Consider the following 14,515-nt stretch of genomic DNA (forward strand, 5'->3'; position numbering starts at 1 on the left):
TTCAAGCAGTAGCAACTTGAGGCCCGTTTGTAAAGATAAAATTAAGTGTAAATTTTATTTTAAAATTAATGTGAAACTCAAGTTTCAAGAAAAGATGGACGGTAAATCGAAATGAAGTTGCCACTCCGAGTGGTGCTTCACGGACGCAATAATTGCTTCCAAAGCACCACATTCTTCGAGACGACGAGCAATTGTCTTTTTTTTCGCTTGAAAAAACGGAAATTCGTCGAGCGATTGCTCGCTACTGAACTATTCAAATTCAAGTATTAACGTTTATAAAACCGACTAGTCACTGAAACGCGGGGTTACTAAAAATCGTATCCCGTCATGCAAAAACGCACGGGGCGGCCAGTTCACCCACTATGGGCGCACTTTCACCGTGGCGAGAAGCGCAATCGCTATCATTACCACGCGTACTGCTCATACTGTGTGATTCGCTATGGCATGGACCGTGTGCCGCCTACACGGGGAGTCTCGTCCGACCTGCTCCGCCACCTCGAGAGCTGCCCGAACTGTCCCCGCAGTGTAGTCGAATCAGTACGAGAGCTCTGTGAGGGCCGAATACGAGCATCAAACGCTAAAAAAAATTGTGCCGTAGCATTGAATCAAGTGAAATCGACTGGTAGCACCAACACAGTGACGGCGAAGGCGTCAGGGGCTCTGAAGAGGACGGCAAGTGAGGTCCTCGAGGTTGAAATGCTGTACAATACTGACTTTAGTGAACATAGTGACACGAGCGTCGCATTAAAACGGAAGACAACGACGTTAGTCAAGTGTTTAAACGTGAACCCAAGTCGCAACGAGACTCCAGAAGACGTTTTGATGGAATGGAAGAGATCTTTATTACAAGTGGCCATTACAGCAGGTGTCTCTCCCTTAGCTCTCCAAACACCCGAGTTTCATAAACTTCTTCAAGTTTTGAATCCATTTCCTATCAAGACTACGAGCATACTTGACCACATTAGTAGTCCTGCCTTCTTAATTGAAACATCTGCGACCTTAGCTCATCGTCAACTGTATCGCTTGAAACAAGAGATGCTGGACTTTCGAGTTACGCGGGGGGTTACGTTAAGTATTACATGCTGGCGTACGCTGGAGTTACATAACCTCGTGGCGTTTACATTAACGAATGAAGCTGGAGAGGCCGCGTGTGTACGAGTGGACGAGTTGCATCAGTGTCCTACATTAAACGCAAAAGATCTGGATACGAGCACGATTCCTTCGTTAGTATCCCTTCTCACCTATGCAATCGAAAAGGTTTTGACGGATTTAATCAAAGAACAAAACATTCATGTCATTGGCATGGTGCCAAACTCCGCTTTGGCGTTTCGTGCGGCACAAAAAGTGTGTCAAATGCCTCAATGGCGCTCCCTTATCCTCGTTCCATGCATCGTAGCACAGCTAACGGTAATGGCTGGTACAGTCTTGACACACGAACGGTATTGCGCGACTATTGGAGATTTAATCGAAGTGGCGTCGTATTTCTCAAATCATCGACTGCAAGAGCTCTTACGTGTCATGTCAGGCGATACGAAAATGCGTCTACCTATTCCAATACGAGCGGATTGGAATTCCTTCATCACTTGTGTCTTACGAGTCCTGGACTATCAAGACGTGATCACTGCAGTATGTACGTCTCATGATGAAAAGGGCGTGTTCGTAGCTCCGTGGCCACTGCGGAAAATTGTACTTGATACCAATGTCCAATTTTGGAACATGTTGCAAGAGGTGGCAGTGCTTGTAGCACCTCTCCGGGAAGCCTACAGTCTTGTAGTTTTTCAAGCAAGTCGTCACGTCGACGCGAGTGATACAAGTGCCACGACGGTACGAAAAGGCTTGACGCTTGGTCAACTGTTGTACCAGCTAAGCCGATTAAATCAACAGTATACGACGCTTGTGGAATCCGTTAACTTGCATGCATCGCCGACTAGCTCTCGCAATGACATGACTGTCGTAGCTCGACAACTTATGGAAGTCTTGCATACGACGTGGCAATGCTATGATTTGCCGTTAATGGTGCTCGCTTACGTTTTAAATATTGACATGGATCAAGCACGACTTGATACGAGCAACAATGTGTGGCAGTGGCAAACCATCACGACATTGTTTTCTACTTACTTTCAACGCTGGTTTGGACGAGCAATTCCAGAGAACAAGGTCGAAGCGAGTTTTGATGCATACCAGCATCGACAATGGCCTTTTGATGCCGACACGATGAATTCTTACACGGACAAGATGTCCTTTTATACTTTTGTATCAGACACGCACTTTGAAATGGGAGCGCTTTGTTGTCGCTTGTTTGCGATGACGTTGGCATGTGTGGATCTACGCCGGTTTGTGCGTGGAGTTGGCTTTCTACCTTTTGTAACACAGTCGACAGCACGTCGGAAGCAAGTCGAAATGCTTTTGCATGTGGGTTTTGCAACGACGATCACGAATTCGTGTGTGTTTGATTCCGTGTTGGATGTTGACAATATTTTACCAGATCTCGTTCAGGCAAATCGTCCTGAAGATTTGCTTTGCCGTCAGGATGACTGGAAATTGTTTGCAAAAGCCTGGAGACAAGTGCTGGTACATGAAATGGCTAGTCTGGACATAGCACGAAGGGAAAAGTTTCAACAAGATGGTACTGAAATTGCTACGAAGGACCAAGATTTCGCACTGCCTAAGCTCTTTTGCGAAACACTTCCACCACTACCTGCCGCCAGTGTCGTGACTTTATCACCTCATTCATTGTCGAAAGAAGCAATACAGGAATCAGTGGCGTTGTAGCTCAAACACACTGGTGATTCAAAGCAAATTTGGCCTACTATTTTACGAAAAAAAAATTGTGCGGCGATGACTCTGCGTTCTAGCAAATAAGCGCGCGATTTCAGAGTCTTCCAGATGCATGATGATGCGGGAGATTGCGAGTTTGCGCCAAATAATCTGTCGCGCAAAAGTGAACAAGCTTTGGGGTACTCATTCGTTATTGCGACTTGAATTTTGATAAGCAAGAGTTCTCATGCGTGTTTCGAGAATGGCATAGCCGACACACTTGCCAAACAAAGTGACAGTAGCAGGGAACAAGGCTACAAAGCGGCAATGTTTGTTTGGCGTATGCCGTTAATTTCATCTTGTCTTCGACGGCTACCAGTAGCTCGTGTCTGCAAGTAAGGGAAATACTTTTCTTCGCTTACTAAACGTGCTTTTTTAAAAATGCGTGAAACTGCTTTTTGACACCTACGTACATGTGTGATGGTAGTAGGTTCGAAGTGACGACGGAACAAAGCAAACACAGCAATGCAGAAACGTGTCTAGCAGTTGAACTCTTTATCTAGTGTGGAACCTTGCATAGGAGTTGTGCAGTCATAACTTACATAGCTCTTTGAGTCGCGAGCTCGTGTAAAAATATGAAGCAGACATCAAATGTTATCGGTTTTATCCTTTAAAGTTTACGTCGCTATTTCTGTTGCCCGTTACATAGTTATTGTTATCTTTAAGAGGAGAATTTTGTTTTTATAAATAATAATACCAATTTAACGTGGTAATGTTGTGAATATTACCACACAAGGAACTATCGTTGCAGAAACGTGACAATTATAATAGTGGTTCAAAAAATGATATAATGATATATGCTTCAGTAGAGTCTCCCTTATTTACTATGGCTGGGACCAACCAATTTTGATTAAATAAAGGATTATTAAAATGCAGAGTTAGGATAAAGTTGGGGTACATACTCCGCAAGGCGATCGGCATAGAGAAGCAGAGACGTCCTGGCCTCACCCAGGAAGGAGGCTCTGTGTTGGTAAATGCTGGAGAAGCATGGAGTCACGGTCACCCAAGGAACAATCAGCAACGTCATGAAGCGTTCTGCAGACCTGCTGGGTGCAGCCGAGAGCGATGCAGCCCTCCATTCCAAGCGACAGCGTGCGGTTTCGTACCCGCTGGTGGAGGCGGCTCTTGCTCGATGGATTATTGAGTATAAGGGTGTTGTCAACATCAGCGGACACCTAATCCAGAAAAAACCCGGCATCGTACATGAAGACGCTGTATCCAACCGTTAAGGATGAGGATGCACCCACATTCTCAATTGGTTGGTTGGAGAAATTCAAAAATCGCCACGGCATCTGCATGCGCCGTCGCTTTGGCGAAAGCGGATCTGTCGACGACAAAACACTGAAGGCGTGCCTGTCGGAAATCCGCGTTCAATTGGACCACTACAACGCCGCCAATTTCTGCAACATGGATGAGACCGGCCTGTTCTACCGAGTGCAGGCCGAATCATCGCTTTCGACACACCAGCTGGGTCAGAAGCAGAGCAAAGAGCGGATCCCAATGACCATCTGCTGCAGCGCAGATGGATCAGACAAGCTTCCGCTGTGGGTCATCGGAATGTTCTTCAACCCACGCTGTTTTAAAAACGTGGACCGCAGAAGACTGGGCGATGCCTATCACGCTGACAAAAACGCGTGGATGACTCTCAACGTGTTCAAACTAGAGGCTACAAGTAGCCTCTCGTTTTAAAGCCGAAGTGGATAATTAGTCGATGAGCTGAGGTCCAAAATTGTCGGCATCCTATAGAATTCGGCTAATAGTTTGTCTCTGCTGAGCCCGTTTTCGTGACCCTTCATGTCTGATAGTGGACGACACAGAGAATTATACCAAGCCGATGAGGTCGGTTCTGAGTAACACCGGTAATGGTATTTACGGGCTAAAAAAGTTATGTATTATTTGTGAAGTTGGGGTTACTGCATTCTTAGTTTGGGGTTGTTATGGGATATTAAATGTGTAGTTATCTGGACTCAAAATTTGAGATTATTTGAATCAATTTAAAGGACAAAGCTCAAGAAGTGTTTGTAAAAATAATGTATTAATCAATTATTTAAGAAACCGTTGATCTCCCTCAGGTTTTGGTAAAATCGCCTCTGTTTGATATGTCTGGCTAGTTTTATGCATACATTCGTTGAATTTCCAGGCTGCCGCGTGAACGTCAGTAAACCTTTCTTCGCGATCTTCATTCGAGTGTTAAATTTCCACACGAAATAATTGTACTCATTTAGAACAGTATTTGCCCAAGCCATATTTGGGCTCATAACCTAATGAGATTTAATATAGAGGAGACAACTTAGTCAGAAGCAAATTGGCAAGTACATCAGTCATGAACAAAAATATTTTTTTAGGCTTCAGCTAATAAGCAATAAGAAGATCGTCCATTAGCCGTTATGTAGCTGCATCTCAGCTACTGCTTGAAACCCACAATCTGTAATTTCTTGGATAACAATGATAAAAAAACGTAACGACGATACTTGAGCGTCCACTATGTTTTATCGTCAGCAATTTCATTTCATTTCCAGACCAGAATCAGATAGTAGGAACCCTTGCGCATGGGCATCGATCTATTTCAAGCCAAGGAGATGCTTTGTCGCGGGTACGAAGGTATTCTTCTCAAGGACATGAGTGAACTTGCACTGAAGGCTACCAGAAGTGTCAAGAGCATTTTTTTCGGTCAAAGTAAATAAGAAACAAGTTTACTGGGACATGTTTCGTATATGGTAAAAAAAGGTCACAAGAAACAAGATTGTTGGAAGATTCCTGACAAAAAGCAGAATGGAGAACAAGCGTTTACCGTGAGTGACCAGAAGATTTAAGGGCGGCTATTTGACAGTGATGCAAGTAGTCACATGTGCCCATTCAAGGGTGTGTTTCTGGATATTCGATCACTCAACAGGTCGGTTGAAATTTAGGTTGCGAATGGAGAAACAGTTACGGCTGCTGCAGTTGGAACGGTACGGGTCTTATTGAAGAGCCAGAAGCATTGTATTTACGGACCATGCGTCTTTACGCAAGCCCGTTATTAGTCTACACCTCTCGTAAAGTATTGCGAGATGATTTTCTTTCGTTGCAGAGTATAACTTCTCCGTGAAATATAAACCCGGAAGACTTTATATCGTCGCTGATGCCCACATCATCAGAATCAAGTTTAAATAAGCTGTATCGATTGGCCGAAGCATCAATACTGCAAATTATAACATGTTTCCTTAACGCATTCAAACTAGTCAATCCGTATCGAACACGTGCTCTACGTTACAAAATTGAATCGTAGACATCTGTCGATCCCTGCAATGTCTGCTAAAGGGTTACACATAACCTTTCAAATTACTACATGCGACACAAGGAACGAGCATGAAGTGGTGACAAGTGACCCAGAGGAAAAAAATGTTTGTTCTCGAATGCGAACAAATTAAGTCTGCAAACATAATTGAAATGGCTCGCGGTGGAGCCGAACCTGCGAGTCCAAGTTTATGGCACGCTCGATTAGGAGATCTATTAATGAAGGCGTTGGAAACCCTCGAATATTGTGTCGAAGGATTCAAGATGGAAGATAAGTCTACCGTTTTTGAAGACCAAGATGACATATGTGAAGGTTATGTGACTAGCAAGTTGTCAGGGGAGCCATTTCCTCAGTCAAGTTACGGCGAAGTGAAGACGACTTCACTACTTCAAGTAATTCATAGTGACGTGATAAATCCCATGGAGACCAAGTCACAGGGGTGAGCGAGATTGATCGTTGCATTTATTGACGATTTTTCATAATATGTCGTCGTGTATTACATTGCGCACAAGTCGGAAGTGGTCGATTAATTTTGTGGAGTACATGTCGATGATGGAGAATCAATTGGATGCAAAGATAAAATGTATTCGCACCGACAATGGTGACGAATATAGTAACAGTCGCTTCGACCAAGTGTGTCGACAGGCTGGAATTATGCACCAAGCGACAGATCCGTATTCGCCACAGCAAAATGAAATGGCTGAGCGAATGAACAGGACACTGACGGAACAAGCACGGTCAATGATTATTTACATGCAAGTTGAGAAGAATTGGTGGGCTAAAGCCATAAATATTGCGTCTTCTTATTACGATTTGTTTACCCTGCGCTTCTCACTTAATAAAGACTCGGATTTGATAACATCCCGATATGGTGGACACAATGCACCGGTTGCGTTGTTACCCGGTCAGAATTCTCAAGCATCAATTCCCGTAACAAGTACGATGCAATTGTACCTGTACAGAGTGACAATGGCGGGGAACGTGCGCCAAAACGTTCTTGCATCGCATATGAGCAAGCGAATAGGGCACTGGAAGCCTTATCGACATACCAAGATTCGATACGTTCTCCTCAATCCAAGATGTGGCCAAGACTGAGCTACATGCATTCAAACAAAAGAAATCGCGGAGTGCGGTGAAGAAATTTCCCGGTGAAAAGGTGATCGGAACCAAGTGGATGTTCGCGAGTAAGCGGAATGAAAAAAGAAAGATTAATCGATCTAAGGCACGTCTTGTTGCATTGGGTTATAGACAAACCTTTCGTAAGGATTATTGCGACGCATATTCTCCCGTCGCAACCACAATTCGAATTGTGTCTTTCTGGCGGTCTGTTGTCATTTCGGCATGACTATACGCCAGTATGATGGTGACTCGGCTTTCATAAATGGAAATTTAGAAGAAGATGTCAACATCTTTGCGTCCCAAGGTGTTGACATGGACGCGAGTCAAGTATTGAAGCTCAATCGAAGTTTGTACGGACTAACACAATCTGCTGCAACATGATTCAAAAAGACCATTTCGCGTGTGTTCAGAAAATGGTTTTGTTCCATGTGGTACGGACCCGGGCAAATTCGTCCGCCACGACAGGAACCGTTCGTGAGCTTACGTGACTTTGTACGTCGACAATATGCTAATTGGAGGTAATAATGCTCGCTCAATTGACAATGTTGCGGATGAACTTGTAGGTCATTTCAAGCTCAAGACGCTAGTCAATGTTAAATTTATTTCCGGCATTAATGTGACGAACGAGCAGCATACGAAGAAGCTCAAAATTAGCCAAACTGCGTGCATGACAGAATGGTTGAAAAAAATCAACCAAGTCGACGCGAAAGTGGTGAGAAACCCAAGTGTGGAAGGTAAAGTCAAGCGAGAGAAGAAGGACCCGAAACTGGAGAATTGTCCATATCGATCTCTGGTGGGATCACTCCTGTATGTGGCAACAGGAACGAGACCTATTATTGCGTTTGCAGTGGGTCGATTGAGTCGACATTTGGAGAAACTAAGTGAAGAGCATTGGAATGCAGCTGTTCGTGTGTTACGCTATTTGAAGCCGACTGCAACGAATGGAATTTGCTAACGTAGCAAGTCTGGTGGGCTCAAACTTAGTGCATTTAGTGATGCAGAGTAGGGAAGTGACAAGAGTAATCGACGTTTGATATCTGGAGTCATGTTGATAGTTATGACTGTCCTGTCATTTTTAAGTCGAAGCTTCTTAACCGTTTTTCTTAAAGAACTGCGAAAGCTGAAAACGTGGCGCTTTTGTTGTGTATCCAAAAAAAGTTGTGGACAAAGATTTTATTGATGGAAAGAAAGTCAAGATCGACGATCCAGTCATCGTGTATGAAGATACTCAGAGTGCGAATGCTAAAAACGATGGATATTAAAGTCGAGCGAAGCACATTGAGATTCGTTATCATTTTCTTCGCGACCAAGTCAAGGCCAAGGTAATTCATTTGGAGTATGTTGATTCTTGACTTCAACTCGCAGATTTTCTGACCAAGGCAATTTCGACTAAAAAGTTTCAGTTTCTCGTGGCGAAGACAAACGTCGATGCTCACAAGGTATCCCCCAGACAGTAGTAATTGTGGAGGTGCATGGATTTAGACGATCTGCCAATGGACGTCGAGCTTTTCTCATCTGTAAAATACAAATGCCAATGGACGTCGAGCCTTCTCCAGCTGTAAATACAAATATTTAGTAAATAAATGATTGAAGTGACGATGCAGGCAAAATACCACTAAAATATTTTCAATCTTACCTTTCCAATTACTTTCCGAAGGGCATAATAGGGGATCTTGTTATTGACATCTTGAAAAATGTTTTCACGTGGGGTAGGCTGTCCAAAAGGTAAGATCTTCATTTGCTGCTTGGCAAGTCCTGTGGTATATTCAATCTGGAAGCTTTCGATCGATTGAATTATCTGTTCACAGCATCCAAGAAGATTTTCCATGCTGCTTGCGATAATTCATTTACGATACTGTGGGCACCCTCTCCGCGGGAGGTGACGGTGTGGCCGACATGCCGTATCGAATTTGTCCGCGCCCGAAGAAACTTTTTCTTGTTCGGATTGATCCATGTCGTTGAGAAATATTCAACAATATTCATGTGGCCTTCATTTTAACTGCTCCAGAATGCTTCTTAGTTTTCCTCGAATTCATTTCTTGTATTCGAATAGACGACCTGTACAAAATTAATAATTAAAGCGAGAAAAAAATAGAATGTGAATGAACATTCCCAATGGCAAGCAGAAAAAAAGAGAAAAAAGAAGTTGATACGTTACCATTCTCTATCCCCTTTTGAGAACGCTTTCGACTGTTCGTCATCTTCCCCAGCAAAATGGGGTTTACGTTTGGCAACGACGTTCTTTTCGATGCGCCACAAGTAAAGTATGATGGATGCTGCGGGAAAAGTGCTCTGTAATGCACTTGTTAGCGCAAGCCCAAGGTCAATCCCAACACTTTTGGAAGATGATCATCATGGAACAATCGTCGGATAAATTTTATTGCGATCATGTACGATTTGGCCCCCTTGCCCTTCATGAATTCAAAGGCGGCAGAGAAGATCGAATAAAGATTGGTGTTTTCAACGTGTAGCAGAGGAAATCGTGTTTTGCTGGTGTTGTATGTGCAATCCAGCAAAAGCGCATCGCAGTGGTTTCGTACAAGCTCCACGTTTTTTTGGATGCGCAAAAAAAGAGATGGTGATGTGCCCCGAGGCGTCCTTCTCGATGTCTATATCGAATCCGTTATCCGAGAAGGTTTCGTATAGCGTATCCATCGGAGTTCGTCCATCAAGCATTTCTATGGCATTTTTTGCTTGATATCCCAAAATTTCCGTTTGATGATCTCGAATGGCACATCTTGCTCCCTCAAAATGGTCTGGACATGTCGGGCTTTCAAACCAGACGGAAAGAGTCCGGCAATTGGCTCCTCTTGGGTCTCCAAGATACGAGTATGCACTGGATGGGCAGTCGTCGATGTGGAGGAGGTCGTTGTGTTCATTGCAAGTGACTGTAAAGGAACAGGTGCTGTCTGTAAGGAGGGTAGAGATTGTTAATGCATTGATATCTTATAAAAATTTACTCAAAAATTATTGCATAGCTTACCTTTTGCTTCTGTTCCAACTCCTTTAAAAGGGCAGTCAATGGGCACTGCCTTTTGTTATTCGACATCTTGTTTCTTGGAAAAGTCTGTGACGGTTTTTGGTCTAAACATCCACGATCACATTTTATAGTGAACAACTTGTCTGCCATCTCTTTGCTTGTAAGAAGATTTGGTGACAATTCTATAACCCTTTGCAGCCGCCATCTTATTGATATGTTCTTCCATGGCCTTCCGCTCAGTGAACTGTCTGTTTTCCTGCTGCTCAGCGTCCATTGAGTATTAATAGTCGTTAGTGCGGTAAAAAGCGGTGAATCAGATAAATCAGAGAAAATAGCAGATTGAGTGAGGATCGGCACAAATAGTCAGAGTATTGGAAGAATTTATCAGGCACAGTCAAGAATGTTTTCTATAAAGCTAAGGGAGCGAGAGAGAAAGAGACAGAGAAAGAGAGAGAGAGAGAAGCACGGCAAAAAACACGTCGTGGAAACTCGTGCTAGCAACGCTGCAGTCCGACAGGTCACAAAAAATCGGTCAATAGAAATAAAGAAAATCGCGATTTGTATTGTCAGGATACCTGATTTGGAAATTTAAACCAATCATAATTTAGCATTTTGTAAGTTTACTTTATGTCTGTGGCTCTAGCACTTTTGTCTGTGGCCGTAGTAGTTATGTCTGTGGCCATAGCCGCGGCCTAATATATATGTAACGTGACACCCTCCCATAGCGTTTTTATACTTATTTACAAATAATTGTGAGCTGTAACAATAAGCCTACATTCTCTCGTGAATTCACCCAATTCAGCAGGACAATGATGTATAACGGAGCAGATTTTTTTGGCACATGCATAGATATTAGCGAAGCTTAAGTAATTGTGACTAGTAACAACAGGTACATTGGCAAGTGCTTGTTCTGTCCACCATTCGCTAGTCGAATATTAGCTCTTTTTTAAGTCACTTGCACAATGAAATAGAGCCCTTAAAAAAGTAAACCTTTTACCAAAAGTCAATTATCTTTGTCTAATATACATCACCCTTCAAATCACAAATTCAGGCAAAGGTCACTTTTTCTCACCTTTAAAATGAGCCTAAATGAAATTTATTTCAATACATCCTTCAAGGAGCAACTCCCAATGCTCGTCGTTCGTCAATCAAGATTGCTCGCGTTGCCAAATCAGGAGTACCATCCGTTTTTGATGTATTTAGCTCCACGTGGCGTCGTCCCTCATTCTCTAAAGGTTAGAAAGCGAGCGAGTCATCGGTTTCAAGGCTTTATCCATTCGCTCCTCGTCAATCTTGCGACAATGTTAGAGTACGACAATTCAGCTTTTTACTACTTCTCGGTATCGCTCTGTGCGCTATACGTCGTCCCCGTGACGTTCTTGTCGCTCCGTCGCATTCTCTACGGCGTCTTTTTAAAAGACCGACTCTTAGACAAGAGCCACGTGCGATGCGAGCGTGAATTACGGAAAGTTAAGCAATTACAAGCGGAAAAGACCGCGTTTCGCAATGTCTTTTCACTCCCATTTGTCTTAAACTTGCTCGTACTAGGCACGGTCTGGTACGCTCTTGTTCGGATGATGTTACTCCTAAAAGACGATTCCGAGATCAAATCGTTTGATCCATTTGCGATTCTTGGCATCGCAGCAGGCACGACAGAGCGTGAAATCAAGCGTGCGTATCGGAAAATGAGTCTTTTGTATCATCCCGACAAGAATCAAGGCGATCCCGTGGCCGAGCAAAAGTTTATGCTCGTGGCAAAAGCTTACGAGGCGCTTACGGATGAAGTGGCCAAAGCCAATTACGAGAAATATGGCAATCCTGATGGTCGACAGGCACTTCAGTTATCCATTGGACTCCCCACGTTTCTTTTGGACCCGGCAAACCATAATCTCGTGCTCTTTTTGTACCTCTTGATCCTCGTTGTGGCCATTCCAAGCTGTGTCGCGCTCTGGTACTCCCACTCGAAGAAATACGGCGATAGTATGATTATGTACGACACGTATGGCTTGTATAATTTTGCCATGTCACAGAACTCGCACCCACGAATGTTGCCCGAGATTTTAGCCGGTTCCGCTGAATTTCGAGAAATTCCAAGCCGATCAACCGACGAAGCAGAGCTTGCAGCGTTATCCAAGGCAATGAAACAAGCTGATGTCATGGCCAAGCCAAAGTTTAACCATCCGGCAATTACCAAGGCCAATTTGTTACTGCATGCCCATTTTTTGCGGGAAAAATTAAGTCCGTCCTTGCAAAGTGATGTCAATGCCATGTTGAAAAAATCCATTCAATTAGTCGATGGGATGTTGGAGATTTCTGTAATGAAATCGTGGCTTCAAACGTCGTTGAATCTAATGGAGATGCAACAGTATTTGACACAAGGTCTGTGGTTTAAAGACGCTCCGTTCTTACAATTGCCACATATTACCGAAGTCGAAGTAAAACATATTGTCTCGGGCAAACATCCGGTGCGAAGCATGCACCAATATATTGCAATGAAACCCGAAGATCGAAAAGGATTGAGTGGTTTGTCGGAAGCAAATTGCAAGGAAGTCACGGCGGTGTTGGATATGATGCCACATATGGAGTTACAAATCTCGGTAGGGGTCGAAGACGAAGACATGATTGCGGAAGGAGACATTATGACGGTCACAGTGACGCTCACGCGTCAGAATGTTAAGGAAGGCGATACGTGCGACTTGGTCTATGCGCCTCGGTTCCCGTACCCAAAGATGGAGCGTTGGTATTGTGTCGTCGGGGACTCCAAAATGAATCACTTGCACGCTTTTGCAAAAATTACATCCCAAGAGCGCGTGGTGGAGAAAAAATTGCAATTGCAAGCACCACCGAAAGCCGGCACGTATCAATTGGACATTTTTGTCAAGAGTGACTCGTACATTGGCATGGATTTGCGTGCAGTTGCCAAGGTATGTTTTTATGGAGTGTTTTTTTTTTAGAAGGACTTATGTAGTTGATTTATTGGTGGTTGTAGTTTAATGTCGCGTCCGCATCTTCATTGCCAGTGTACCAGCCTCATCCGGAGGATTTGGAATTAGATAATGAACCGACGCTGTTTGAACAGGTGATGAATGCCGCAGACTCGAGTGATAGTGAGGAGGAGAATTTGGAGCCCGAAGAGGTGAAGGAGGCCAAAAAGGATAAATAGAGGGGGACGAAGTTTTTACCGAAAAATGTTGCTGTGGTGCAAATTATACTTTTGTGCTTACATTTAAATGGATTAAAAAGACGGTCAATTTACTGCTCCAATTATTAGATAAAGAATCTTTATTACAAGTGCCTTAGCAATCGACACGAAATTTTATCACGACACATTTATTGCAATAGCCAGTATGAGTTAGTAAAATTCCGGGGCGAAATGTGGATAGTGAATGAACAATAAGTATGACTACCGTGCTCTGCGCTTTAAGAGGAAGTCTCGACGCTTAAATGCCCTAAAACAAAAGGCATCTGGTCGAAATGTGGCATTAAATCCTTCGCTCGAAAGACTTGATTTAAGTCTACAAGGACGTGTTTTCCCTCAGCAAGGCAGGACAGAACCTTGAGCATCAAAATGTGGTTGCAATTGTCCTTGTTGGCAGTCTTAACGCCAAGTGTTTTAAAACCAACTAGGACGATTAATAAAGAATTTTGAACAAATTGTGTTGTCAATGCTTCAAACTTCTGTTGTAAATCTTGTAGGTCGTACGTGTTACTAAAGGGAAATGGAAAAAAATTAGGCACTTCTGGAGTCGGTCATCTTCTTCGATAACATCACTTCGTGCTAGCGCTATCGTTGTTGCATCTTGTGCAAGTGGTAGTTAGCAATTCGAACGTGCCTGCAAGCCGTGTATGCCGCGATTTGCAGAGCGCAAAACAAAGCTTGCAAGCGTTAGATGCATCTTTTACAACAGTGAATGTATTAAGCTCATAAGCACAGAGGACAAGCCTACTTATAACAATACAAGGATGTTGCTTGTCCCATTGATTTCTCTACTTGTTCAAATAAGTAACCGCTCCAAATGTTACCGAGGCATATCACCAAACGGTTGCCACATTTCTATCTTTTGAGTGATGTCGGACATAACATTTAAAATGTGAAGAGAACAATGGTCGGACGTTGCTGGAAAGGTGAAATCCTCGTAATGTCGTTATCAAATTTCGGCTTTAAAATGGTTTCGTAAAATAAGTCAGAAGTTTGCATTATTCTATTGCAATTATTGATGAATCCAATAGTATTCACGGCTGAGGCGTGTCGTGTCTGGACGGGACCTTCCGGCACGCCTCTACACGCAATTGAAGACGCGGAGCAACATCAATTTGATATC

At 43.4% G+C, this 14,515-nt stretch overlaps 2 protein-coding genes across 2 annotated transcripts; both read left to right on the forward strand.

Annotated features, from left to right (window-relative positions):
* Positions 1-327: 327 nt before the first annotated feature.
* CCR75_000918 (uncharacterized protein) lies at positions 328-2,772 on the forward strand (the record flags this gene model as incomplete). The annotated part of the gene is made up of 1 exon (XM_067959023.1): positions 328-2,772. One exon carries the CDS (start codon positions 328-330, stop codon positions 2,770-2,772), a length of 2,445 nt encoding a protein of 814 aa, XP_067818168.1.
* Positions 2,773-11,272: 8,500 nt separating this feature from the next.
* CCR75_000917 (uncharacterized protein) lies at positions 11,273-13,822 on the forward strand (the record flags this gene model as incomplete). The annotated part of the gene is made up of 2 exons (XM_067959022.1): positions 11,273-13,117; positions 13,183-13,822. 2 exons carry the CDS (start codon positions 11,273-11,275, stop codon positions 13,354-13,356), a joined length of 2,019 nt encoding a protein of 672 aa, XP_067818175.1. The 3' UTR covers positions 13,357-13,822.
* Between the last annotated feature and the right edge of the window lie 693 nt (positions 13,823-14,515).

Source organism: Bremia lactucae, linkage group LG6 (genome assembly GCF_004359215.1).
Source record: "Bremia lactucae strain SF5 linkage group LG6, whole genome shotgun sequence".
NCBI lineage: Eukaryota > Oomycota > Peronosporomycetes > Peronosporales > Peronosporaceae > Bremia > Bremia lactucae.